Source organism: Vespa mandarinia, chromosome 7 (assembly GCF_050613455.1).
Source record: "Vespa mandarinia isolate Hongniang chromosome 7, ASM5061345v1, whole genome shotgun sequence".
NCBI lineage: Eukaryota > Metazoa > Arthropoda > Insecta > Hymenoptera > Vespidae > Vespa > Vespa mandarinia.
This window is the reverse complement of record NC_140816.1, coordinates 2,574,369-2,598,990: the sequence shown is the minus strand read 5'-3', so window position 1 is coordinate 2,598,990 and position 24,622 is coordinate 2,574,369. Positions and strand designations below refer to the sequence as shown.

Here is a 24,622-nt window from a genome sequence, read left to right as displayed (position 1 = left end):
TTTAGAACCACCACAACCTCCGAACACTTTAGAAACAGCCATGGTAGCTAGTCGAAGTATAAACGTTAAGTGGCAACACAAGTCCCAAGATACCAGTGAAGTTACCAAATACATACTTCAATATAAGGAAGGCGAAGGTAAGAGAATTATTTCTATGATATAACAGTAAGGAAATTGAGCGTAAATTCGTTGATCAGGTGGTATGTGGCAACAACAAGAATTTGTCGGACCGCCTTTACCTTACGCTGCTTTAATCGACGATCTTAAACCTGCTACAAGATACACGATACGAGTAATCGCTGAAGGACCAGCAGGTCGTTCGGCTCCTTCAACGGAACTCTTGGTTAGAACCGAACCTCAAAGACCCGCAGGACCTCCAGTTAATCTCGCTGCAAGAGCACTTTCTTCCTCGGAAATTTTGATTACTTGGTCACCACCATTGCCCGAACTTCGTCATGGTGACATACAAGGCTTTAATGTCGGCTATAGAGAGACTAGGTAACGAAATTTCTTCCCGTCGATTAACTCGTTCTAAACTTCATTGAATTTGCTGTCTATTCTATTGAAACGACGATAAGAGCAAAAATTCATTAGAAAATGGCTAACGACAAATTTACGCTAAGATAAAAGTCTTAAACGATCTTTCTAGCTCAGGAAATCCATCGTACAATTTCACTTCTGTATCCGGAGATGGTGAGGAAGGGGGCGGTGAACTTCGATTGACGGGTCTTCGACCTTACACAAGATACTCCTTGGTCGTTCAAGCGTACAATCAAGTCGGATCTGGACCTTTATCCGAGCCATTACTAACGCAGACATTAGAGGATGGTGAGACTCGAAATTACCTTCCGGCGAGATCAATATAACGTTAACGTTGATTGCTACAAAGCTTCAGAACTTGTTCCTTTTCAGTTCCCAGTAAACCACCGGAAGATGTGAGATGTGCTGCGCTTACTTCGCAATCTCTACAAGTATCTTGGCAACCACCTCCTAATACTCATAGTAATGGCATTATTCAAGGTTATAAATTGAATTACGAGCCGATTTTAGCGGACGCATGGCGTGGCGTGGATGAAATGGAAGTAAGCACATTGCGTTGTGAAAGTAATCCAATTAAAAATATGAAGAGAACGTTATCCTAAAATAATATATATACTATATATATATATACTATATATGTATATATATACTATATATATATATATACTATATATTTATATATATACTATATATATACATATATATACATATATATATATATATACTTTTGTCGTAGGTACGTAAAACTAGTGCTTTAACGATAGTCCTCACAGATCTAAGAAAGTATACAAATTATACGATACAAGTACTAGCCTATACGAGAGTAGGAGATGGAGTTCCTACTACTGTTACTTATTGTCAGACCGAAGAAGATGGTATTGTTATTACAGCTATTCTACTTTATCCTTATTGTACCGGTTCTAATTTAACTTTATTACAGTACCTGGAAGTCCAGCGGATATTAAAGTGGTCGTGAGTTCGCCTCAGGCTCTTTTTATTTCCTGGCTGCCACCATTGGAGCCTAATGGAATTATCACAAAATACAATCTCTATACTAGGTACATCATAGTTTAATCAAATTTATAAAAATCAACTTTTATCCGAGTTATAACTTGGATTAAATATTAACTCTAAAACGAAAGAACTTTTATCCAAATAATATTGTAGAGTTGTCGACGGTCAGGGAGAATTAAATCATGGCAAGAGGACATTACCAGCTACGAACACTCATTTCGAAGCAACGGGCTTACAACAACACGTAGAATATCAATTTTGGGTAACAGGTAATACTCGAGTCGGTGAAGGCCAAAGTTCGAAAGTTGCAGCTCAAGTACCAACTAATAGAGTACCCGCAAGGATCACGTCCTTTGGTGGTCATGTTGTAAAACCATGGAGAGGTTCTGCTACTTTAGCTTGCAATGAGGTTGGAGATCCCACTAGAGAATGGTACAAAGGAGCCATTGAACAAATTCGAACCGATACTACCAGAAACGCACAAATTTTACCAACCGGCGAACTTGTCCTTTCGAATTTACAATCACAAGATTCTGGAAATTATACCTGTCAAGTGGAAAACGCTCAAGGGGGTGATAAATTACATTACACTCTTACAGTGCAAGGTAATATATATATTTTTATAGAATCTATCTATACTTAAATTCGTATCACTTTGTTTTTATACTTTCTCTAGTTCCACCCAATGCACCTGTATTATATGTAACGAGTTCAACATCGAGTAGTATATTATTACATTGGAAAGCTGGTTATCACGGAGGTGCTCCTCTAACCGGTTACACGTTACATTATCGTACAACGCATGGCAACTTAGACGAATTACATCTTTCTAGACATGCTACTAATCACGAGCTAAAGGTAAGCTTTCGAGAGAAATATTTTTAATACGTTATAATTCAAGAGGTATATTCGCAAATTTTTTATTTCAACAGGGTCTTTTATGTGGAAATACTTATCAATTGTATTTAACATCGCATAATAAAATTGGTAGTAGTCCTTCGTCGCCGGTACTTTCTGTACGAACTCAAGGCCAAGCACCAGGAATACCACCGTCCGCGGCTTTTCTTAGCCCCAACTCGACAACGTTGGTTCTAAGATTACACGTTTGGCCTGACAATGGATGTCCTATACTTTACTTCGTTATTCAGTACAGGCCTGCAAACGAATTTCATTGGACTTTAGTGTCTAACAGCGTTAAAATGCAACGAAGATTCGTCGTGACAAATTTAACACCTAGTACGGTTTATCAATTGAAGGTCGAAGCTCATAACGTTGCTGGAAGCAATCAGGCGGAATTCAGTTTCGTGACATTGACGAAGGAAGGTGGTAAGCTCGAACGACGTTAATAAACTCCGCTTGAATCGCTTGAAAAGTTCGTCATTGCGCTCATTAATCAGCTGGTGAAATAATAAAATTGTAAAAATTATATCCACAAAAAGCACTGTGTTCCTGTAACCTTGCAGAACCACCGCCTCCAGAATTATCGAAACGTGGAATAGCATCTGTTATACCATTCTATGCGGATGTAAAAGTTATGCTGCCTTTGATAATCGCTACATTTGCTCTGGTCACGACGGCCATAATAGTTGCTTTCCGTTGGCGAAACAGTAAGTTTTCTTAATAAAAAATATAAATTTAAAACCAAATATAATTAGAATCAAATACAATAGAGAATATATTTTAGGATATTTGGGAGACAGAGTTCAAAGACCGATGAAGGAGTCCCAAGAAAATCAACAAAACGCGGAAACACAACGAGAACGTTATTACGCAACTATTCACAAGGTCGCCCTGCAACAAGCAGCAAATACGGGTGCAGGGCCCGACAAGATTCCAGGTGAACCTTTGTTACGATACGGACGACAGCCAGGTTTGGTACTATAATTACTGTACAGGTAAAATGCGCATCGCCCATCCAATCATGCGATTTTCACGATGCAACAGCAGGTCGATGAGTGAACGATATTCAAAGAATTAACCAATTATGATATTCTTTAAATATAATTTAGGTTTGGTCAATCTTCGAATATCTATCGGAAATCGATCGCTGAATGTATAACGCGTCACATCAAAGGTATAGATACATTATCATCAATTGACATATTTGATCCTGTCAACATCTTTCTAGATACACGGATATCCAGAATTATTGGTCAGACGCGATTTGAAAGGTAGGCAATGCCTCTAATGGGTTACAGAGACAGCGGAGGACATCTCGCCGTACGCTACGTTCCAGCTTTCGGAGGGTGGAGGGGGAAGCCTGGCAGGGCTGGGAGGATTGGGAGGACTGGGAGGCGCGGCGGAAGCATCTGCGGCAGGCTTACATCCGAACAATACTCTTCTTCACAGTTTCATGTATCACGAGCACGCTATGACCGAGGGCTGCGCGAGTCCTCCACCAGCGGCAACGGTAAAAATTTATCTATCTTAGGATTTTTTTCTAATACTATTTATATAAAATAAAGTATCGATCGAATTTTTCTTTTTTTCTTTCTATATTATATATATATCTTATTTTCTTTCTATTATATATATATATATATATATATATATATATATATATACATATATATATATATATAAATATAGAGTATGAAGAGTGTCTCGTCGAGGAGACGACAACAGAGGAAACAACAAACCCCGGGCGACGTCGAGAGCGACGAGAGCGAGTCTGACCCGGATCAGCTGACGAGCTCTCGCACAGAGTCTTCCAATCAACTCGACGCTGGCAAACTCAAACACAGTACGTTATATTATCACTAATCCTTCTAAAATCCATCCTATATCGAACGAATTATTATTATAAGGAAACAATCTTTCAGTTCGAGCCGTTTCAGACTTCATTTATCATGGTACGTCGAGCACTTCCTCGGACATCTCACCGATGTCGGAACAGAAATCACTGCCACGAAGAGGACGATCTAGGTAATTAATACATTTTGTTGTTTTTTTAATTATTAGTTGCTCTTTAAGAATTTTCAAATCTTTAACAATCTTTTTCGGTAAATTATGCTTAATCTAATCTCGATTGTTCTTTTATTTTGCTTTATGTATGTTTAAACATTAAATAATAAAAGGGAAACAGTAATTAATTTTCAATATCTAATTGTTATATAAAATGAAAAAATTTTAATACATATAAATATTTAATATAATATAATTTAATATTATATAATTTTATATAAAATAAGAAAATTTTAATACATATATATATATATATATCCATATATAATATATAACGTTACTTACCATTAGAAAAATTGACGTCTTAACCTTCATTGAGCCAGTTCGGAAAAATGGATCGTTCGTTGTTATTTACATGTATTGTTACATTCATAATCACAGTATCGAAACATATTAAACTTAGCCGATACGATATGATACTTTCAAATCCCCTGTGAAAATATAAACCTCGATAATAATTAATGTAAAATGACATAACAATAACATTGAGCCTATCTACATTTTCCCATGAATTTTATACCGACACGATTCCATAATCAAACATCATGAACGTCGATTATTATAAATCGATGAACACGTTGAATAAATAATATTCTTATTGTCACAGATAATTTATTAATACAAATATTGATATTATATCGATTGATATACGACAACAAATAATCGTTAATATTTTTAAGACACCGTAACTTTTATTTTTCGATATTCCTTATTTTTTTATTTGTATTTACTCACCAACAAAACTAATATTGTACAGATATATAGTGAATAACAAAAATATTCGGATATTATAGTATATTTAAATAAATCGGTATATATATTTCGATTGTTCATGAATTAAAAAAAAAAAGTTTTTTTTCCTTTTATGTATCACTTATTGTGATTAACAAAAATATACAATTTAATGTATTTATGTTTAGCCACTACAATTTTATACACATTATAAATGAAATATTGTTCGATTTTCATATTACAAAAATATTCGGACGTCAATTCCACCAATACCAAATAAAATATTTTTAAAATTATTTGGCGAAATTTCAATATTTGGTGGCATAGCCATTTTGATTTTGGACATGTTTTAATCGTTTATACTAGAAATAATTTTTCTTAAATATTCGGGACTTATTTGTTGCCATACTTCTTATAATTTTTTCCTTAACTCTTTTTTTTGTATGGAAGTTAAATGTAGTCATCGGTAATTCATTCTATAGATTATCGATGGGATTTAAATCTGATGATTGAGGTGGACAACCCTGATTGATGGCCTATAACATAAAGATTAAATATGTACGAATGTTGTTTCTTTCTTATATATCTGCGTATGGATTAGACTGGCCAATAAGTGATGTCGAATTTTCAATAAAAAAATAACTAATATTTTTAATTTAGATATAAAATATTGAAAATTCCTATATTATTGAACCATCCAATAAATACGTTAAAAACAACGTAAAACGACAGCTTATTTACTTTTTTAAATGATTTACTCTGTTTCCCTTTAAAATAATCGCGATTTTATGTTTTCATTAAAAAGTGATTTTACGTTAAATAATTTCTAATCAGCATAGAGTAAATCTTATTTATTTTTCTTTTTTACGGCTATCTTTTAAGATGGCATGTTCCCAGCAGGAGTTCACTACGTACGTTGCTTCCGCCGATATCAGTTGCGGAGACTGCTTTTGTAGCGGGTAATCAAGGCAACGTCGTTCCGCAACACGGAAATGGTGATCGTCCTGAGCTGAGCGAGGCCGAATGTGACATCGATTCTTTGAAGAAGCTCAAACTAGGCCTTAGGAGTTCCCTTTGGTCAAGACCGAGTACTCAAAATAATCCTTCCTCCGATTACTCTATCGCCGTCTAACTTCTCGGGCGTTACCACGATCGACCGAATACCCCAAATTCTCTTCCAAAAGACCCTTTCATCCCTTTTCGTGGTCCAAGTTGAATAGATAAAGTATACAATTTAATCTTCTTTCCCGTGTCTCGTCGAGAAGCAATGATGCTTAATTAAAGAACAGCGAATGAGAGATATAAATAGATGGAGAGAGAGAGAGAGAGAAAAAAAAAAGAGAAAGAGAAAGAGAAAGAGAGAGAAAGAAAATAGTTGAACGCGCCGTTAATAGACGCACGATTTGAAAAATTCGGATTAATCCAAACGAATGACACGACGAGATGCGTTATACGTTGAGCGTGTACGTATTAGAAATGGGCGTGCGTGAACACGATTAATACAAATTTCTAATCGTATATACGCGTGAGTGCCAAAGATAATAAAAATAAGGAAAGAAATGATGAAATATACTCGTATGGTACGAATGGAACTGCGCGAAATTTGAAAATTCGTATATAGTGCGATGAGAAGACGTAAGGTGACACCAAGAGAAGAGATTTTCGTCTTCTTCGTATTTCATGTACCTTCGTAATATAGAAATATATATATACATATATATATATATATATATATATATATATATATATATATATTTCTCGCGACCACTTTTATCCGAGCGATAATAATCGAAAACACATATCGATCGGCTATCGAAAAGTAACCGTGTGACATCTTTCGTATTGCCAAAATGTAAAACTCTTTTTACATATAACAAAATGTATCGCGATCACCGGGATACGTCGAACGAGACTGATTTTTATCTCTAGTTTATAAAATTCTCCGAATTATTTATTCGACGCGTTCAATAAGAATATCTTCTTGTTCGGTGTCATCTTCCTTCTTAACATCGCAAAGAAACACGCGAACGGCCGGTGCGAAGAGCCAAAGAGAAGAGAATAATATAAATATAGGTCGAGGTATTGATAAAGAAAAGAAAAAAAGAAAAGAAAAAAAAAGAGCAAGAAAGAAAGACAAACGAGAAATAAAATAGTGGAACGAAGGGATAGAAATATGGAGATGATTTTCGTCCTTGGGACGAGACTCGATAAATCGTTGAACTCTGTTACATTGTAAGAGTTTATAACGTACGAGTACACATCGTTAATTACTTTAAATCCGTTATGATCCTAAAAGACTTCTAAATAGTACGTTTTTCCGTGCGACGAAGATGAGGATCTAGTAAGGATGGAATGGACTTCATCCAACTCTACGAATTATTATTGTCCACTCTTCGGAGCGTTTAGAGAAAGAGAGAAATAGAAAATGGGGAGAGTAAACAAAAAAAAAAGAATTAGATAAAGAAAAAAAAAAAAAAGGATGATGAAACGGGAGAGGCGCGGAAAACCGTATCTCTCTTCGAATGTCGCGCACGCTCATAAAAGAAAAAAAAAAAGATTCATCTAATTGTCAGTAAAATACAAAAAAAAAAAAACCAAAAAAAAACCAAAAAAAAAATATAAAAAAAGAAAAGAATATCAAATCGATCACTGTTGCTATCTTGCGTCCGTTCGACTTTCGCTCGGCCGACGATAAGAGGGAGAAAGAAAATTAATTCGATTTTCGTCGAATCGGTGGCCGTAAGTCGTCGTCGATAGAGTAAATAGAGGTTAGTAGACCTTAAAGATTCCAAGTTCCAAAATATTTCCACGACACTGCCAGTCTGCAGACTATCGAATGGATCCAATAATAATCTTGACTGATCTCCATTGTCTTTCGTAGCGATCACGAATTTTTTCCGAAAGACTGCTTTTTGCGTAAAAAACTACGCTAACACTTGGGAACACACTACACCAAGATTAATAATTATTAATAAGATATTCGTTGGCCAATCATAGTGGTTACTGCCCTAAACTAATAAAGAAAAAAAAAAAAACAAAAAAAAAACAAAAAAAAAAACAAAAAAAAAAGAAGAAAAAAAAATAACAGTGCGCGACAATGCGAAGACGAGGCCAAAATGGTATACGCGTATAATGAATGTGAGAGAAAGCACGGGGACGATAAAGTTTTGTTGAAGACGTTTCCCCTCTCGGTGCATTTTCAAAAATCGAAGATACGACTTTAAAGTGTATAGATATAGTAATAATACAAATTAAAAAAAAAAAAACAAGAAAAAGAAAGAATGAAATAAAAAAAATTATAAAGAACAAAAAGAATTACCATAGATAATATCTTCAACGAAGTTTTGTCGTCATTCTTTTAAAGAACTCGGAGCGAAGACGCGCGTTACGTACAGAGAGAAACGTTGCGTTGGTGTATATAAAATAATAATAATAATAATAATAATAAAAGAAAAAAAAAATGAAGTAAAAAAAGAAGCACGTCAATCAAACTCGTAGAGTTCGATTCGAATTCGTTAGTATCATTTACCGGAAAGCGGGTATTATTTACGACACGTGTTTTAGGTCGGGCACTCGATCGTCCGCCGCCGAATTTTTGTACATTTTTTCATTGCGATCGAATTCCGCCGATCCTTTTTTTCTACGTTAACGATTCGGTAGGAAGACTCAGTGCCACGATTACATTGCGAGATTATACGATGGTCGTTCAAAAAATATGTTAGCGAGATACTTTGAAGAGATCTGGAATTATACTAAAAAGAAATTTTTAAATACTCTATACTATATATATGTATATATATGTGTATATGTATATATATATATATATATATATATATATATATATATATATCTATTAAGGAATTATTCGACGTATTTTAAAAATGTCATTGATCTTTTCAGCTTCGCAACGATATCAATAAACATTGAATTGAAGAATTGAATATGATTGATCTCGCAAGCTCATTTCATGAACGACCCTCGTACGTATAGCGTACGGTATTTATATAAATATGTTTTATCATATTGGATCGATCGATGATATTCTCTTGAGATCTCCTTACGAATAATATCTTTGGAAGTTAAATTAAAACTATTCGTTGCCGTTCGATCCAGTTTCCGATCGCGATTCGAAGTTACCGTCTTCTTGATCGTCGACTTTCTCGCGAAGAACAAAAAGAAAAAAGACAGAAGATGTGAGAGCAAATCAAACGAACGATTATTATTATAACTATTATTAGTGTCGTTGTAAAAAGTATCTTGCGCGAATGTGGTGGTATGCTTGTGCGAACGATCTAAAAATCTCTTTTCCCCTCTTTGGAGCGTCATCTCGAATAAAAATAAGAAGAAGAAGAAAAAAAAAAACAGAAAGGAAAGAAGGAAAGAAAAAAGAAAACAAAAGATAATAAAGCTCGCCGAGATTTTAATTGTCAATAAACTCAATATCTCTGCTGACTGCCAAAATTTCTCTTCCGTTGCGAGACTGCGATTAACGACGTAAATAAATGAACTTGAGCATTATTTCGCTCTAATCATATTAAAAAGTCGAAGGTATGAAGTTTCGAAGCACTGCGTCGATCGTAGAATCGATTAAATAAATTGATATCGTGTAAAACATATCCGTTCTTTCGTTATCTCATTCTTTTTTTATACAAAAGTACAACAATATCATCCTAGATGAAAAAAAGAAAAAAAAAAAAGAAAGAAGAAAAATAACGAAAAGTTTAAGAATCCAATACGATCAACTCGATTAAAATCCTGTAAGCTCGGCAAAAGTGGAATCCATATCGTTGCATATATACCTGTACTTCTCTTTTTCTTTAAACAAATAATCTAAAACATACGTACATATAAACGTAACTCTCTTCGATTTAAATTTTAAGAAAAAAAAAAAAGAAAAAAAGAAAGAAGAGAAAAAAGGAAAAAAAACAATTTAATTTTGCCCACCTTCTCTCGAATCTAATTCCTTGACAAGCACCTTGACGGCTTGTTCGGCTATAATTGCTCGCTTCTCAGCTGATTTTAATTTAACTTTCAATTCCTTCAATTGCGCTTTGAACGCTTCCACTCTCCGATTGGCCTACAAGGATAAAAATAAATTACGTAGAACTATAATCGTATTTTTCGATGTTACGTAAACTATCCTACCTTTTCTTCGGATATCTCCAAAGACTTTAATATATTACCGACGATGAACAATTCGTCCTCGCGTTCGACGATTTTACTACGGAAAAGTAAGTATGAAAAAACAAAAAAAAAAGGAAAAAAAGAGAAGTGAAATTTATTCTAAAATTACTTTGTTACACAAAAGAACGTACGCTTCGCTCGATTTCACTCTTTCTTCCGCAGCTTCGAGTTCGTCTTCAACGAAAGTCAATTTTCGTGAGATCTCGTCGGATTTATTATCGGCATCTTCAGCGATAAGCCTGGCTTCTTTCAACTGTGCCGTCAATTGATCCATTCTTTCCTCGTCCAATTTGCTTCTATTCTCCAATACCTTACAAATTCTACGTAAAAATTTTTTTGAAAATTATGTATACATATATATGAAATATTAGAAATCTTTTGAAATAATAATAAATGAAATTTCGCGACGAACCGTTTTGCATCTTCTGCAGTTTCCATAGCTTGCGTTAACTTAACTTGTGCAACGAGTCGTCGTTCTTCGGATTTTTCTAAATTTTCCGAACACTGTTGCATTTTTCTATTCAATATTGCCAGTTCGGATTGCGTCTGAAAATAATTGAATGATTAAATTAACGAGAACAAAAGGAAGGATATAAACAAAGGATTAGTTTTGCAAATTTTTCACTAACCACGATATAAATTCTTTCCTTCTGTTCGAGACTCTTAATCGACTTTTTTAGATGAGTTTTGCTCACTTGCAAATCATGTTCCATTTGAATTAGTTTCTTTCCCAGTTCTCGTACACCGTCTCTCAATTTTTCTTCCCTACGATTAGCCTCCTTTACCTGTTGATCGCACATATCGGCTTTATCTATCGCAAGATCTTTCTCGACCTTCAACGTTTGCAAACGTTTCTTGATCGCGTTCATAGTTCGATCGATGTTTATATCGATATACGTATGTATATCGCGGTGATGGAGTAGCGGACCTTCTAATCCAAAGCTCGCGGGTTACTGCACTCGATGACCGATCAAGACAATGCTTTATAGACTCAAAGAAATGCAAAAGAAACAATGTACCGGGTTCTTTAGTTAGACTCAAACGAATTCTTTGACTTGTTAGCGTTCTGGTCTTCTTTATTCCGCCCGTTTTCAACAACTGACCGGCGATAAGGATAAAAAAGGAGAAGAAAAAAAAGGAAAAACAAGTAGCTTTTCCGAGGGTATTTTTTCGACATAAATCTATAATTTTCTCATGATAAATCGTCATACCTGTAAAAATATACCATAATATATATATATATATATATATATATATATATATATAACTAATAATCGAGAATAATCGTTATAAACAGCGATTATCGTGATAGGCATTTATTGAAAATACAGAATTGCATACAACAATAAAAAGGGAAAGAAGAGTATCGTGCTTTTTTTTCACGTATCGCAATTTCGCCATATTAGCCCACGTAGATGCTTCTGAAAGAAAAGAGGCGACGTATCAGTTCTATCAAGAAGAGCATCAATTTCTCAAGCGACCGTGAGCCAGTATTCACTGACCCCATAGATCTTGGCAGGGTGTTATGCGTAGAGCGAAGCGGCTACGATTAAGAATTAGCAACGTGCATACCTCCTAACGTCGGTTAACTTATCGCGAAGCTTCTCGCAAAGCAAATTATATTAAAGTCATATAAGTATTCCTTAACAAATTAAAATAATGACACGAATCAGCATATAAGCACATCGGACATAAATGAAAGAACGTCCGTGTTAGATGTAGCGAATAAGCGGAAAAAGCGCAGATGTAATAAAATAATGTAAAATTGAATTCGTCTAGACGATCTCAATAACCCGTCATCTCGGCGAACGTGGCATCCATGTCGTCGCAAACAGCCTTGTATTTCTCCTTCTCCTCTCTGAGCTCATCTGTAAATCGAAACATCGTTCGACGTCAATTATATGTTCGAAATTTTATTCAATCTTAATCAATATAATAACAAAGTAAAATAATGATAATACCTTCTTTGGTATCTACTTCTTTCAATAGTAACTTGACAGTTCTTTCAGCAAGAATAGCACGTTTCTCGGCTTCTTTTAACTTCTTCTTCAATGACTTCAACTGCACTTTAAATTCCTCCACTCGTTGATTCGCCTGTAACGAAAAGTCGTTACGTATCATCGTGATCATTGTAACTTAAAATTATATAACCTACCTTCTCCTCGGATACCTCCAACGACTTGACAATATTCTGCACGATGAATAATTCATCTTCTCGTTCAACGATTTTTCTATAGAAAAGAAAACGTCTTGATTTAGATCGAATTATAAATCACGATACTCGATAATATTCCAATAATAAAATATATATACGCTTCGCTCGTCTTCACTCTTTCTTCCGCTCCTTCGAGTTCCTCTTCAACGAATTGCAATTTCCTCGCAATTTCATCCGATTTCGCGTCAGCATCCTCGGCGATCAGCCTCGCATCTTTTAATTCCGCCATCAGCTTTTGCGTACGTTCTTCGTCGAGTCGACTCCTATCCTCCAACACTTTACACATTCTGCAGAAAGAAACTGTAATTAAGTATTTATCGGTATTCTTCAACGATTATCATCCTTTTATAAAGTGAAATATATTTTCCGAATTATTTCTCAAATCTGGATCACTAAGTACAAACCTTGAAGCATCATCAGCGAGTTCCGTCGCACGTGCAAGTTTCGTCTGAGCGGTAAGACGTAATTCTTCTTTCTTAGTGAGAGTCGCCTCAATTTCCTGAACCTTTTTCGTCAACGACGTTCGATCTTGTTCAGCCTGTTAATATAACAAAGACAATCGATAAATTAATAATGAATAAGAAGAAAGAGAAAAAAAAATCACATTTACGCACTCTAGACCAAGATTTTTCGCATTGCTCCAAATCGGCGGTAGATTGTTCGAGCTGAGTCTTCGTTATTTCATAATCCCTCTCGAGTTGAACCAATCGTTTCTGCAAATCTCTCAAATCGTCATTCAATTTGTCGGCACGCATATTTTCTTGCTTCGCTTTGTTTTCATTCAATTCGACTTTCTCATTAGCGGCATCCATCTCCATCTTCAGTGCCGCAATTTTCTTCTTGATCGCCTCCATGATGACGGGCGGCTCTTTACGTTTTCCTTACTGATGATATTTCTCGACTTTTAATACCTAAAAAAACAAGAAAAATGTAATTAATAAAATAATAACATTTTTTAATCACAAATGCATAGAAATATCATGTAATATTAAAATATCGCTAACACTTTTTCTTTTTCCGTTCATTATTTACTATACATTACAAAAAATGATCTTATACAAAATACATAAGTAAAGTTCGTATATAAAAGCACGATCATATTTAATGATGATATGTCGCGATACCAAAAGAAAAGGTAATGAGTTTTTATTAAGTAAAGAGCATATCACTCACTCTGATCGTAGCGATGATCCACGATGTGAGAATGCACAACCGGATGCCTTCGAAAGCTAAGCTAAAATAAAACGAAACCGGTGTGGCACGGTCCTCCCCGAACTCTTCGATCGAATCCAATTCTATAATTGCTTAACGACTTTGGCTATGGTCCCGAATTTACCCTGGCTCTTAACTGGTCGATCCCCCTCACTATACTGACTACTAGCCGCGAAACGCGATCTCCGCCTTCCCATGCTATTCTCGGCCTCTAAAAGAATCTCGTTCCTGTTTTCTGACCGACCACGTAACCGAGTGGCCATAGTAAACAGCAAACATCGGGAATGCAATACCCGATGCGTCTTGTTCGTCATCGTACTCGATCCTTCATATCACGTTTGCAATACAATTTGAAATTAATTTTATCAATTATCTTTTAATTGACCATTCGAATTTTCCCGCTCGACTGATTCACCGATCGACCGATCGAATCGCAACGCCTCGCATGCAATCAAACTCAAACGCGCCAGAGATAAACTTATAGAAATTGGAAAGCGATTGGAATGGAGATTTTAGGAACAAGCTTGGATGAAACAAAATGGACCGCTGAATCGTCTGTGCAAATAACTTCACTACCGTATGTATACATATATCAGTTACAATACATGTCATAACAGATCAATTTCATTCTTGACCTAATGTCCAGGACATAGTTTTAGAGAAGGATTAAGTTTTACAAGTATATCTATGTTCTTATAGATTATGCATAAAATCGTCGGTTTTGTCATTATATGATATATAGCATTTAAAAAACATAAAATGTGTGTGTGTGTGTGTGTGTATTTGTGTTTGTGTTTGTGCATGTATGTTTGTGGGGAGTATATATGATTAAAAAAAATCTACTGTATATATCCCCGGTACTCCCATTACACCTTTTTTAGAAACCTTTTAGAACTTACAAGTAGCTATTTTCTTATGTTATAAACCTCTTAAATATTTTGCAAACTGCACGCGCTTATCGTGCACAGTCTCATTGTTCCAAATGTATTACTAAACATCTTTTTTAGATTTAATATTATATCACAAAAAGCAATATTATTAGAACACAAACTTTCCAAAGCGTATCGCAGCAGATATAGAAATTTTTGAAAATTGTATACATTAACTGTTCTTCTCATAACAAGAATTACAAAACATATTTAAAAGCTAATAGCAAGCAACGAGAACACATCCTTACAAAGTCTTAAATATAATACAATAATTATGAAATTGTTTATTTTTGAAATACATAATGTTTAGAAATATAAAATAATAATCAAAAATTTTCAAATTCTTATTGTATTCATAATGTTATTTTCCATACGTGTTATTTGTTTGGCATTTTAATTAACATTAGTATGAATATAATATAAACTTAGATAGTATGCACTTATTTTTCTTAAAAGTAACTCTTCAATTTTCGCGACTTGTTAATACATATATTTAAACAATACATTACGTTAGTTGATTATAACAAAGCTTTTGAACGACAAGATTAATTAAAAATTTTAATCCGTATCTTTCATCCGTAAGTTATAGTAATAGATATATATTCTGGCAGAAACGTGTATTAAATACTGTATAAAAAATTACATGCTCCAGCATGTAATCAAATCACAAATCATAATAAGCATTTAATCCATATATAAATAATGGAAAAACTTTTTTTTTTCTTTTTTTTCTTTTTTTCTTTTTTTTTTTTAATTTTCTATAACTACTTATTAAATACTAACCAAGAGTTATATGTTACTTGTGAAGTTTTTAGTATAAAGTCTTTCACAGCTGTACGTAGCAAGATAATAAGAAATGTACATATCATATGAACAAGCATATCACACAACATACTTATAATTAATTTTAAAAATTGTGCAAATTTTTTTGTTCTCATTCACATACAAATATATACATATTTTACTAAATGAAAACAGTGCATATTGACAATTGATATTTGATAAGATACTGTTATATGGATACCAAAAAAGCTTTCGAAAGAATATCGATATCAAATTCAATATCATATTTTTTTTTCTTTTTTTATATATGTGTAGTATGAAATTGCTTCGTTTTTTATGCGTACGCATAATATTTAGAAATATTCTTGGATATAAATATCTGGTTTATTATAATGGTACTTCTGTTTTTGGCTAGATATGTAGCATATTGATTTATTTTTCTGCCTTCAAAGAATTGATTCTTTTCATAGCATTATAAGGAATGATAACATGATGCAGAAAAATTTGTATACCGACGCATAGGAATGCAATTCAGAGAAATAAGATCTCCTTATGTTAAATAATCTATAGGAATACTGTATTATATATATAATACCTACTACTTATGCCAATGCAGTGAACATGACACGAATGTTGTATAAAGATAAACGTTTTATCTGTACTTTTACAAAGTACAGTGAATTGATTGAAGATGTAATCGCGCACATCCTTAAAATGCAGCTGTAAAAAATCTTCAATGTTTTTAACTTTGTCACGTAAACTATATCATTTAAGTAATAAATTTGCAAAGTGCCACGCATACGTTATTTTTCAAATCGACGTATAAAATTACACAATAAACGCAGTTGGTGTCATTAAGAGATGACATAAATACTTAGTATACTTACATAATTAATACAACATTTATAACGGGCGGAAACAGTGATGCTTTGGCAATTTCAAGTGCTGCAGTATTAAAAATTTGGTTGTTTAATCTAGAAAGTATTGATGCATCGTCGATATGCGCAGCATCGTCATCTGGAAAGATTAGACCCTGTCTCAGAATCAATAGCCATTGATAAAACATACACTGGCGTATGAGAAAGCAAAAGATGCACGGCATCCCCACGATCAAGGGCACGTAATTGCTGTATAAGAGAACTGACAGTACAATCCGTGCCTGTACAATTTAGTAACCTATGGAAATATCTTATTATAATAATAATTACATTGTCAATTAATTAATTTAATTTTCACGATTATACTAACCTGAGCGTCGGACTGTCTACTGTACTGTCCAATTGTGCAACTCGATCCCCTAAACCCAATCTTACGGCAAGAAGACACCAGTCTCTTCCATGATGATCAGGTGGATCTAGCATTTCAGCTAATCTTCTTTTTACAGCAGGTTTTATACTCTTAAGAGGTTGTCTTGTACCTGGAAGACAGTTCTCCATCAGGGGTAACCCACACCCAACAATGTCCCAAATGCTTTCTTCTTGATTGTTAATTGGATTTTTAAGTATAGCTTCTTCCAAATTTTTATCTATTAAGGCCGACACTATTGTTGCAGGTTCCCAAGAATGTATTACCTATAATATCATAAAAGCAAACATGTGACTCTTAAATTAATATACCACGCGAAATACATATAATTAAAGTTACTAACATCGCTATATCCTTGAAGTTGACTTGGACTAAGCCAATGCTTCTCAAGTAGCATTCCAGGTGCTATTAAGTCAAGAGTAGCATTGACAGCATCCAAAATAACACTGAAAAGTCCAAAACATTGAGCACTAGATCCACGAGGTCCTCGTACTCGAATTTCTATACAACTTCGTTCCTCCTCTTCAAATGTTACGATACTTTCGCAAGGACCCACACACAGTTTTGATCCTCTCCACCATTGATATAGATCCGAATTTGATGGATCCCAAGTTTGAGTAATTTTTCGCAATTGAGCCTATTTGTTAAAAACACGTTACAATATGTTTATCTTTTTATCTTATACGCATGCAAAGTATTAAAAAATTATTCATACTTGTAAGTGTGGGAATATCGGAGATAAATGGTATAAAGGAGCCTCTGCTGGACAAAGACGAAGACCCGCATGTGGCAACGAATTCGTAGATGATTTCCATGGCTCCCATAAACCAGGAAGACGTTCCACCAGATTTAAACAAGGTAATTCATATTCCACTTCATCGTCATCTACTTCACACTATGAAAACATTTCAGCAAAGTATTATTTTTGTTATATTTTTTGCGTAATAAGTTAAATAGATAAAAAAGTAAAAAGATCGGTAATATACCGGAACACACAAATTAACAGCTTGTAAAGCTTGTAAAGCTTGACTTGCTGGACAAGGACATCGTGCCTGAAAATCTTCTAAAGTATAAACTCCTGTAGTACGTCCTCCAAGACGACCCCGTTGATCAGGACTTAATTGCCAATTTATAACATCTTGCCAAAACCATTCTGGGCTAAGAACTATTAAATCGCCAGGAAGAAGTAAACATTCTCCTAAATTCTGTAAAAAAAAATATATGATTATATACTTATATAATAAATACATTATTTTGTTAAGAAGGATCCAAAGGTATAATAACTTCAGGTACTATAGGTTATTATCATCTTTTAGAACCGATGGTCTAATGGCTATATGGCAGCCATGGCTATAGCCATTATATGGCAGTATAATGGCTATATAAAAATATTATATCTTTATTACCAGCTATTACTTCATACTAACGTAGATGTTAGTTTAGATATGAAATGGTCAGTTTAGCTCTAGGATAAGAATAACATTTTATGTATATATACCTGTAATTGTAATCCAAGTTGTTTAGAATGCTCTAAACAAACCAAAGGATTGATTTTTCTGATTTCATTCAAAAATTCATCCTGTGTAAGCATTACTGGAGGTACTTCCAAAGATTGTACATATGTTCTCCATGATTCAGCAAGACCGGTCCATACCAAAGCACTCTATAGTAAAAATTCTAGATCAATTATAAAGACATACAAAGATGTATAACACATATTGATGCGTAAAATATATACAAGAGAAATATTTATGCTTTATTACATTTGATAATAGTGCATGTATGTATTTTTGGGGCAAAGCATTAAAGCATCTACTTTGAAAGAAGTAGAATTCTTTTTAGAGACATCACTTTTATCAAAGGAATTGAGAAATGGATCGACCTGTTTATCAAGATTCGCCAGGGGCACGTACATGGCCGCTTCACGCGGCGTGTCACGTCGGAGAAAACTTTCTGCAACTTCCGGTCCATCCTACATCATGCATGGCATGCATTAAGGCTGATGTTAATAAACTTTAATAGCCACATAATCAGCAACCAAAACATATGTTATTAGTCATTCGATCATGTAATAGATACAATGGAATAAATGATCAAATATGAAGATGTTAATATTTGAACAATAACTTTTCAAAACAGATCTTATAGAGAGATGTTTAAATCAGATTAAATTATTAAATTAAGTTTTATAGAAACTTTATATCTTTCGTTCAAAGGTTAACAAAAAATATATCGATAAGAGTCTGTTTTTACAAGTTCATGTATTTCATTAATGTTTAACTTGTGCTTATGTTAGTCAGACATTGCAAATAACCAATGTGATAGAAAATTGTAGAACACATAAATATTTACTTTCAATGACTTGATTTACTTACAATTGTATTAAATTAACCATGCATTGGATCGATGACCAAAAATTGGTGAAGAAAGCATAATGTAGCAAAAATGTTGATATATTTTTTAATTCTTTGCTTAGTTCACCAATATGTTAACACTGCCAGACATAGTGTACATATGCAAAGTGAAGTATAATTTTTGACCAGGACCGTTTTATAAATTTATATAATATTATAAATTGATCAAAGAGATATGTTATATGTCCATAAACAATAGAACACTTCCCTTATAATCAATTATACGTTAAACGGACCTGTTCGTACCAGATATCAAGCATGCTATGATATCGTGCACTTAGTATACTTTGAAATGCATCAAGAGCATACTGAAGTATAGAAGATATATTTAAAGTTAGAGCAAGAACTAGAAGAGACTGAAAATGCTTACAGAGTGCTCACAACTTGATGAAAATTGAGAAACTCGTATTTATATATATATATATATATATGTATGTTTTTTTTTGTGAAGTTAGAAGTGAGAAACATTTTCTCTTCTAGTGCGCGTGATAAAGTGTTATCACGTTCAACGTGAGAAATATTGTTGCTTCACCTCAAGAAACTCCATCCTTGCATTATTTAAATAAGATCTGAGCAGCTTCAAACCAGGGCTAGAAGGATTGGTCGCATCCACCGCTACCATTTGAGGCTCATCTCCCAAAATCAATGTAAAATCTTTCAAAAAAGGTAAGAGTGGACTGAGAAGGCTACCACCACTGGAATTCGGTGCTAATGGCTCCGGCGCATAAGTACCCACTAAAATGACTTTTATATCACTGCATTTCCCAGCAAATCCTTTAATAAAAAAAGAATATAAAAAATATATAAAAAAAACGAACAATAAAATAGAATTAAAAATTAGTTTCAACAAACCAATACTGTTAGGTGTAATTCGATCTACAATAAAACGGAGCCAAAATTTTATTTGCTGAAGTTGAACGGTAAGTGGTTCGCGAAGACTAACTGTAATAAGGTGAACTGCTGGTTGCTGAAATGTAAGTACATAGTGGTAAGATGCTAAATATTCTTCTCTGCCACATAATTCCCAAAATACACATTCTCCTCCTATGAAAATAAATGATAAAAAATTATATAATACTTTGTATTATATTATAAAGATAATCTCTATTATACTATATTTATAATCCCTTATATGTATTTAAAAAATTTGTTTTCTCTTACCGACATTTCCTCGACTCCATTCTACACCTTGTGTACCTTCATATTCACTATCACTATATTCAAAACTGAGAGAACCATGTTTACTAGTAACATCTAACTCAATACTTGGTTCTCTCTGAATAAAATTATTCTTTTTAAAACATTACTTTAACTAATACAAAATTTATTATATCAATAATGTGTTAATGTTATGTGATATACCTTTGCTGAATAATTTTGACTCCTCGATCTCCTAAAAAAACCGAAACTAAAAATTCCAGATTTTAAAGAACTAATTAAAGAGGACTTTCCTGATGCACAATGTCCCAAAAGTCTTATATGTAAACGATCAATTGGTCTATGTGTTGGTTGCAATTGTCTAATATAATTTTCACGTTGGCTTGGCTGAAATAATACCAAATAATATTAATATTTAAACTAACTTTATATAAAATGAATTAAAAAAAAAAACTCACTATCCGAAGCTTGTCTAATAGATTTGCAATGTCTGGATAACCATATTTAATTGCTGTAACATCTGCACGTATTCCACGATTCGTCTTATCAACGTCACAACCAGCAAGGCACAAGTGTCTAACAACATTGATATGACCATGCCTAGCAGCCACGTGTAATGGCGTTAGGCCTTTTTTATTTGGTGTATCCAAGTCTATACCATTTTCTATCAATAATGTAACCATTCCTTCATCCCCAGCTTCACAAGCTATGTGTAAAAGTGTATCTTCTTTCTTTAAAATAAAATATTTATTATAATATAAAATATTTATTATATTTAATTTCAACACATTAAAAAATATTAAAAAAAAGCTTCATACAGAATCTTTCATGTTCAATGGGGCTCCTTGCAACAATAATTGGGAGACAGCTTCAACACAACCACGTTTGACAGCACTGATCATAGCTCCACCAAGTCCATTAGATGCTTCAGATTCCTGAAAGATAAACAATGTAATAATTACAATAACTTCATGTCTCATTTAAATCATTTATTTGCTATTATGGAACACATTGTCTAATATGCATATAGTGGATGGAATACATCATTTGGATTTTTGTGTATTTTCTTTGTATGTTAAAAGAAATATTAAAAACATAAAATAAAAAATGTATTACTCTCTAAAAAATGTAATTTTTATATAATACATAATTTCTTATCATTTTAACTAAAGAAGCATTCAATGCATTATGAATGATCATTCATGTTGAAAATTATATTATATTAATGCGTAATAAATACAAAAAATTAATAAATAGCATAACAATATATTATAAGATTACTTTAGAAAAATACTAGTATTATAAACACACCGTAAGGATCCAAGGATGTTTAAGGCACGATTCTGCACTTCCTCTTTCTCTGAAATAATGTTTAATTCATTATATTTATGTTCAATTTATAAAGTATTGTTCAATTTAAAAATATGTATATATATATATTACTAATACTTACTTTGGATCCTTGATCAACAAGGATCTTATAAAATCTTTAGCAATTTCTGATACAGTACTAAAGTATTCATTATCAAATTGATATTGACAGGCTGCTACATTTGCGTACGTTTCTTGTTTATCCTCTCCTAAAAATGGTGATGCACCACTCAAAAGTATATATGTAAGTACGCCAACTGCCCAAAGATCAGTACCAAGACTTAATGGTTCATAATTAACAATTTCTGGTGCCACGAATTCAGGAGTGCCAAACAGTGCTCTGTGTTCTGAACCAGGAATCAAACGATGTGAAAGACCTAAGTCTGTAAAAAAAAATTAATTTTAATACTTATCCATCACACTTCTATATCTCAAGTATAAATGGATTACCTATTAATTTTATGCTTGGCATAGGAGGAGGAGATGAAAGAAGAATATTCTCCGGTTTTATATCTAGGTGAGCGACCTGATGAGAATGTAAGTGACTAAGAGCCATTAATACTTGACGTACCTTTGGAAATACAAAAAAATTTATACTATATAAGTTATCTTTTTTATAAGCAATACAAAGACATAATTTATAAAAAAAATAATGTATAATAATATAAGTGATTATAAATTCTATATTCTTAAATACAAACCACATGTGCAGCTTCTACTTCACCCGATGGTGTCCAATGAAATAGTTCTCCTCCAGAAATCAATTCCAAAAGTAATACAACTGTTGTGCCTGTATCTATTACTTTGTGCAATGAAACAATATTGGGATGTCTCAGTCGTGCCAGAAGACCGGCTTCTCGAGCTAAAGAAAATAGTTATATATTTGATCTGTTACAGAAACATGTGTTAACATCAATACTTACCAATATCTGCAGCAGCTACTCCTCTGGCAACTCTTCTTTTTCTCATAATTTTGGCTGCATATAATGATCCAGTATTTATTTCCATACATTTTCTTACTATGGCAAATTGACCTCTATAATAGACAAACAAATATCAATATTCCAAAAATAATAAATCAAATTACTAAATACTCACTTTCCAATTTCTTCTAACAACTCATAATTTTTTTCAATTGGTTCATGGTGAACTTCCATCAAGGAATCCCACTCGGAACCTAAGAAACACATTTTTGTAATATCACAACTATTTTCACAGTAAATTTAAATTTTTAATATTTACATTTAATTTTAAACCAAATGTCAATAATTTAAAAATATGTATGCTTTATTTAATTATTATCATATATATACAAAAATAATAATAAGAACTTAAATATGATAAAATTGTACTCCAAAGTTATTAAATTTCTTTGTAAAATAGTTACATTTTATAACAATTAGATTTATTCTAAATATTATTCTCAATAATTAAAAATATCTTATAAATGATTAATTTATAAGACTTTTGTAAAAAAACAAACAAAAATATATTAAGATAAATATACATAAATATTAATAACATGTTAATTAAGTTTTTTTTCGTGTTTACACATGGATATAGTAAAGAAATGATAAAGATTATAATTTAGATTATGATATAAACTGAATCTTTTGTCAAAAATTTATGATAAAACGTTAAACATCTGTCAAGCTTTTTTGTAAAAATGCTAATCCAAAGACGCTACAAACAATTGTTTCCAATTGATAATTTACCACCGTTAGAAGTAACTAGTTGACGAGAATTATTCGGCATCCCAGGCATCATCTCACGTCTGTGATCATCGTTCGATGAGTCTGAACAACATTAAGTTTTCCAAATATCCGTTACGAAAATCGTATGGCATTCTACGGCCTTCGCTGGCCTTCACCCATGCCGGCCACCCTACACACACAATCGATATACCTGTATCGTACGAAACGCCACCTCGTATCTCTTGAATTCCCATAGGTGTATCGAATATATTAAATTCTATAAACGTATAACAAAATGCAATTAAACATTTAAAAAATATGTACTTACAATATAAAAAACTTTTCACAGTTTCTTACAATTTTATTTTATCATATAATGCGCACAAATTTATCTAAAAATAAATATTACGATAAAACTGTGAAATGAATGTGAAATGAAAATTTGCACGTAAGTATGTGTGTGTAATACAATAGAAGCAATAACTACCACTAGGAGAGCGGCGTTAGTGTCAACATGTTAACTATTGTTAAATATCTACGATAATATTATTTTTTTCTCAATCCAAATATATGATTTGATACATATATAAACAAATATAATATAATTTACAGAAGATTAAAATTCCTCTTGTTTCATAGAGTATTTTGTCTCAAATATCGTAAGATAGCTGCAAAAAGATTTATAAAATGAAAGAAAAAAAAATGTTTCGATTCATTGACTCGTGCAGATATTTTTTCAGATTAAATCATTAAATATCTATATGCTATAAACAGATATCCTGAAATAAATTTAATGATGATAAATTAAGTTTATTTAGAGTATTGCGGTCCACATTATATATATTGTCACATAAGTCAAATAAGAACATGCTCGATGTCTATATACACTTTAGAACAATAAGATCACATTTTGCATAACGTCACTTTAAATTATATACCTTAATAATCGCTAATTACGATATATTAGACAATGACGAACTGTACTAGAATATCCGCGCAAATAAAAACCGAAGTACAGCTATCATTATGATAATGCAATTTAGCAGATAACACTATCTAAACAATGATAAGAATTGTAATATAAGACTATATATATTAAATATTAAC

The 24,622-nt window shown here is 32.9% G+C and overlaps 4 protein-coding genes across 10 annotated transcripts in view; 1 reads left to right on the top strand and 3 right to left on the bottom strand.

Moving 5' to 3' along the window:
• Positions 1-10,978, top strand: part of Dscam2 (Down syndrome cell adhesion molecule 2) — an 83,584-nt gene extending 72,606 nt beyond the window's left edge. Inside the window, exons 16-30 of the mRNA XM_085658072.1 lie at positions 6-137; positions 198-498; positions 650-828; positions 913-1,082; positions 1,277-1,415; positions 1,481-1,598; positions 1,708-2,159; positions 2,231-2,412; positions 2,487-2,880; positions 3,018-3,161; positions 3,239-3,424; positions 3,753-3,964; positions 4,144-4,297; positions 4,377-4,479; positions 6,133-10,978. Of these exons, the coding sequence (XP_085514198.1) occupies positions 6-137; positions 198-498; positions 650-828; positions 913-1,082; positions 1,277-1,415; positions 1,481-1,598; positions 1,708-2,159; positions 2,231-2,412; positions 2,487-2,880; positions 3,018-3,161; positions 3,239-3,424; positions 3,753-3,964; positions 4,144-4,297; positions 4,377-4,479; positions 6,133-6,382 (3,116 nt within the window). The 3' untranslated portion in view covers positions 6,383-10,978. The remainder of the gene's footprint in view (positions 1-5; positions 138-197; positions 499-649; positions 829-912; positions 1,083-1,276; positions 1,416-1,480; positions 1,599-1,707; positions 2,160-2,230; positions 2,413-2,486; positions 2,881-3,017; positions 3,162-3,238; positions 3,425-3,752; positions 3,965-4,143; positions 4,298-4,376; positions 4,480-6,132) is intronic.
• On the bottom strand, positions 9,655-11,409 carry LOC118440574 (tropomyosin). 2 transcript variants are annotated; one of them, XM_085658073.1, is made up of 6 exons: positions 11,130-11,409; positions 10,847-10,980; positions 10,566-10,754; positions 10,396-10,471; positions 10,195-10,327; positions 9,655-10,080 (listed from the first exon to the last, which is right to left on the bottom strand). In XM_085658073.1, exons 1-6 carry the CDS (start codon positions 11,301-11,303, stop codon positions 9,998-10,000), a joined length of 789 nt encoding a protein of 262 aa, XP_085514199.1. In that variant the 5' UTR covers positions 11,304-11,409; the 3' UTR covers positions 9,655-9,997. The 2 variants fall into 2 exon arrangements, with proteins under 2 accessions (XP_085514199.1, XP_035719719.1); XM_035863826.2 differs by having other exon boundaries at positions 11,064-11,408.
• Positions 11,410-11,739: 330 nt separating this feature from the next.
• Positions 11,740-13,503, bottom strand: LOC118440573 (tropomyosin). Its single transcript, XM_035863823.2, has 6 exons — positions 13,264-13,503; positions 13,054-13,187; positions 12,748-12,936; positions 12,590-12,665; positions 12,396-12,528; positions 11,740-12,302 (listed from the first exon to the last, which is right to left on the bottom strand). Exons 1-6 carry the CDS (start codon positions 13,501-13,503, stop codon positions 12,220-12,222), a joined length of 855 nt encoding a protein of 284 aa, XP_035719716.1. The 3' UTR covers positions 11,740-12,219.
• Positions 13,504-16,586: 3,083 nt separating this feature from the next.
• Positions 16,587-24,537, bottom strand: LOC118440566 (death-associated protein kinase 1). 6 transcript variants are annotated; one of them, XM_085658463.1, is made up of 22 exons: positions 24,454-24,510; positions 23,844-23,907; positions 23,537-23,705; positions 22,920-22,998; positions 22,745-22,857; positions 22,523-22,683; positions 22,272-22,392; positions 21,904-22,204; positions 21,762-21,810; positions 21,269-21,385; positions 20,909-21,181; positions 20,655-20,837; positions 20,454-20,583; positions 20,145-20,336; positions 19,825-20,066; positions 18,761-18,850; positions 18,377-18,541; positions 17,865-18,083; positions 17,594-17,773; positions 17,222-17,515; positions 16,822-17,144; positions 16,587-16,749 (listed from the first exon to the last, which is right to left on the bottom strand). In XM_085658463.1, exons 3-22 carry the CDS (start codon positions 23,586-23,588, stop codon positions 16,587-16,589), a joined length of 3,447 nt encoding a protein of 1,148 aa, XP_085514589.1. In that variant the 5' UTR covers positions 23,589-23,705; positions 23,844-23,907; positions 24,454-24,510. The 6 variants fall into 6 exon arrangements, with proteins under 6 accessions (XP_085514589.1, XP_035719702.2, XP_085514588.1 ...); XM_035863809.2 differs by lacking the exon at positions 24,454-24,510 and adding an exon at positions 24,003-24,192; XM_085658462.1 differs by lacking the exon at positions 24,454-24,510 and adding an exon at positions 24,003-24,192 and having other exon boundaries at positions 23,537-23,792; positions 23,873-23,907.
• Positions 24,538-24,622: the final 85 nt, after the last annotated feature.

Excerpts from the sequence above, each read along its gene's own strand:
- LOC118440574 (XM_035863826.2), bottom strand. The coding sequence starts at position 11,303 with ATGAACGCGATCAAGAAACGTTTGCAAACGTTGAAGGTCGAGAAAGAT. Across the intron at positions 10,755-10,846 it reads ACTGCAGAAGATGCAAAACG|AATTTGTAAGGTATTGGAGA; the intron begins GTTCGTCGCGAA and ends ATTTTTACGTAG. Across the intron at positions 10,328-10,395 it reads TGGAGATATCCGAAGAAAAG|GCCAATCGGAGAGTGGAAGC; the intron begins GTAGGATAGTTT and ends TTATCCTTGTAG.
- LOC118440573 (XM_035863823.2), bottom strand. The coding sequence starts at position 13,503 with ATGGAGGCGATCAAGAAGAAAATTGCGGCACTGAAGATGGAGATGGAT. Across the intron at positions 12,666-12,747 it reads AGAGTGAAGACGAGCGAAGC|AAAAATCGTTGAACGAGAAG; the intron begins GTATATATATTT and ends TCTTTTCTATAG. Across the intron at positions 12,303-12,395 it reads AGAAGTAGATACCAAAGAAG|ATGAGCTCAGAGAGGAGAAG; the intron begins GTATTATCATTA and ends TTCGATTTACAG.
- LOC118440566 (XM_035863807.2), bottom strand. The coding sequence starts at position 23,588 with ATGATGCCTGGGATGCCGAATAATTCTCGTCAACTAGTTACTTCTAAC. Across the intron at positions 18,851-19,824 it reads CAAGGATGGAGTTTCTTGAG|GATGGACCGGAAGTTGCAGA; the intron begins GTGAAGCAACAA and ends TGCATGATGTAG. Across the intron at positions 17,516-17,593 it reads CGATATTCCCACACTTACAA|GCTCAATTGCGAAAAATTAC; the intron begins GTATGAATAATT and ends TTTAACAAATAG.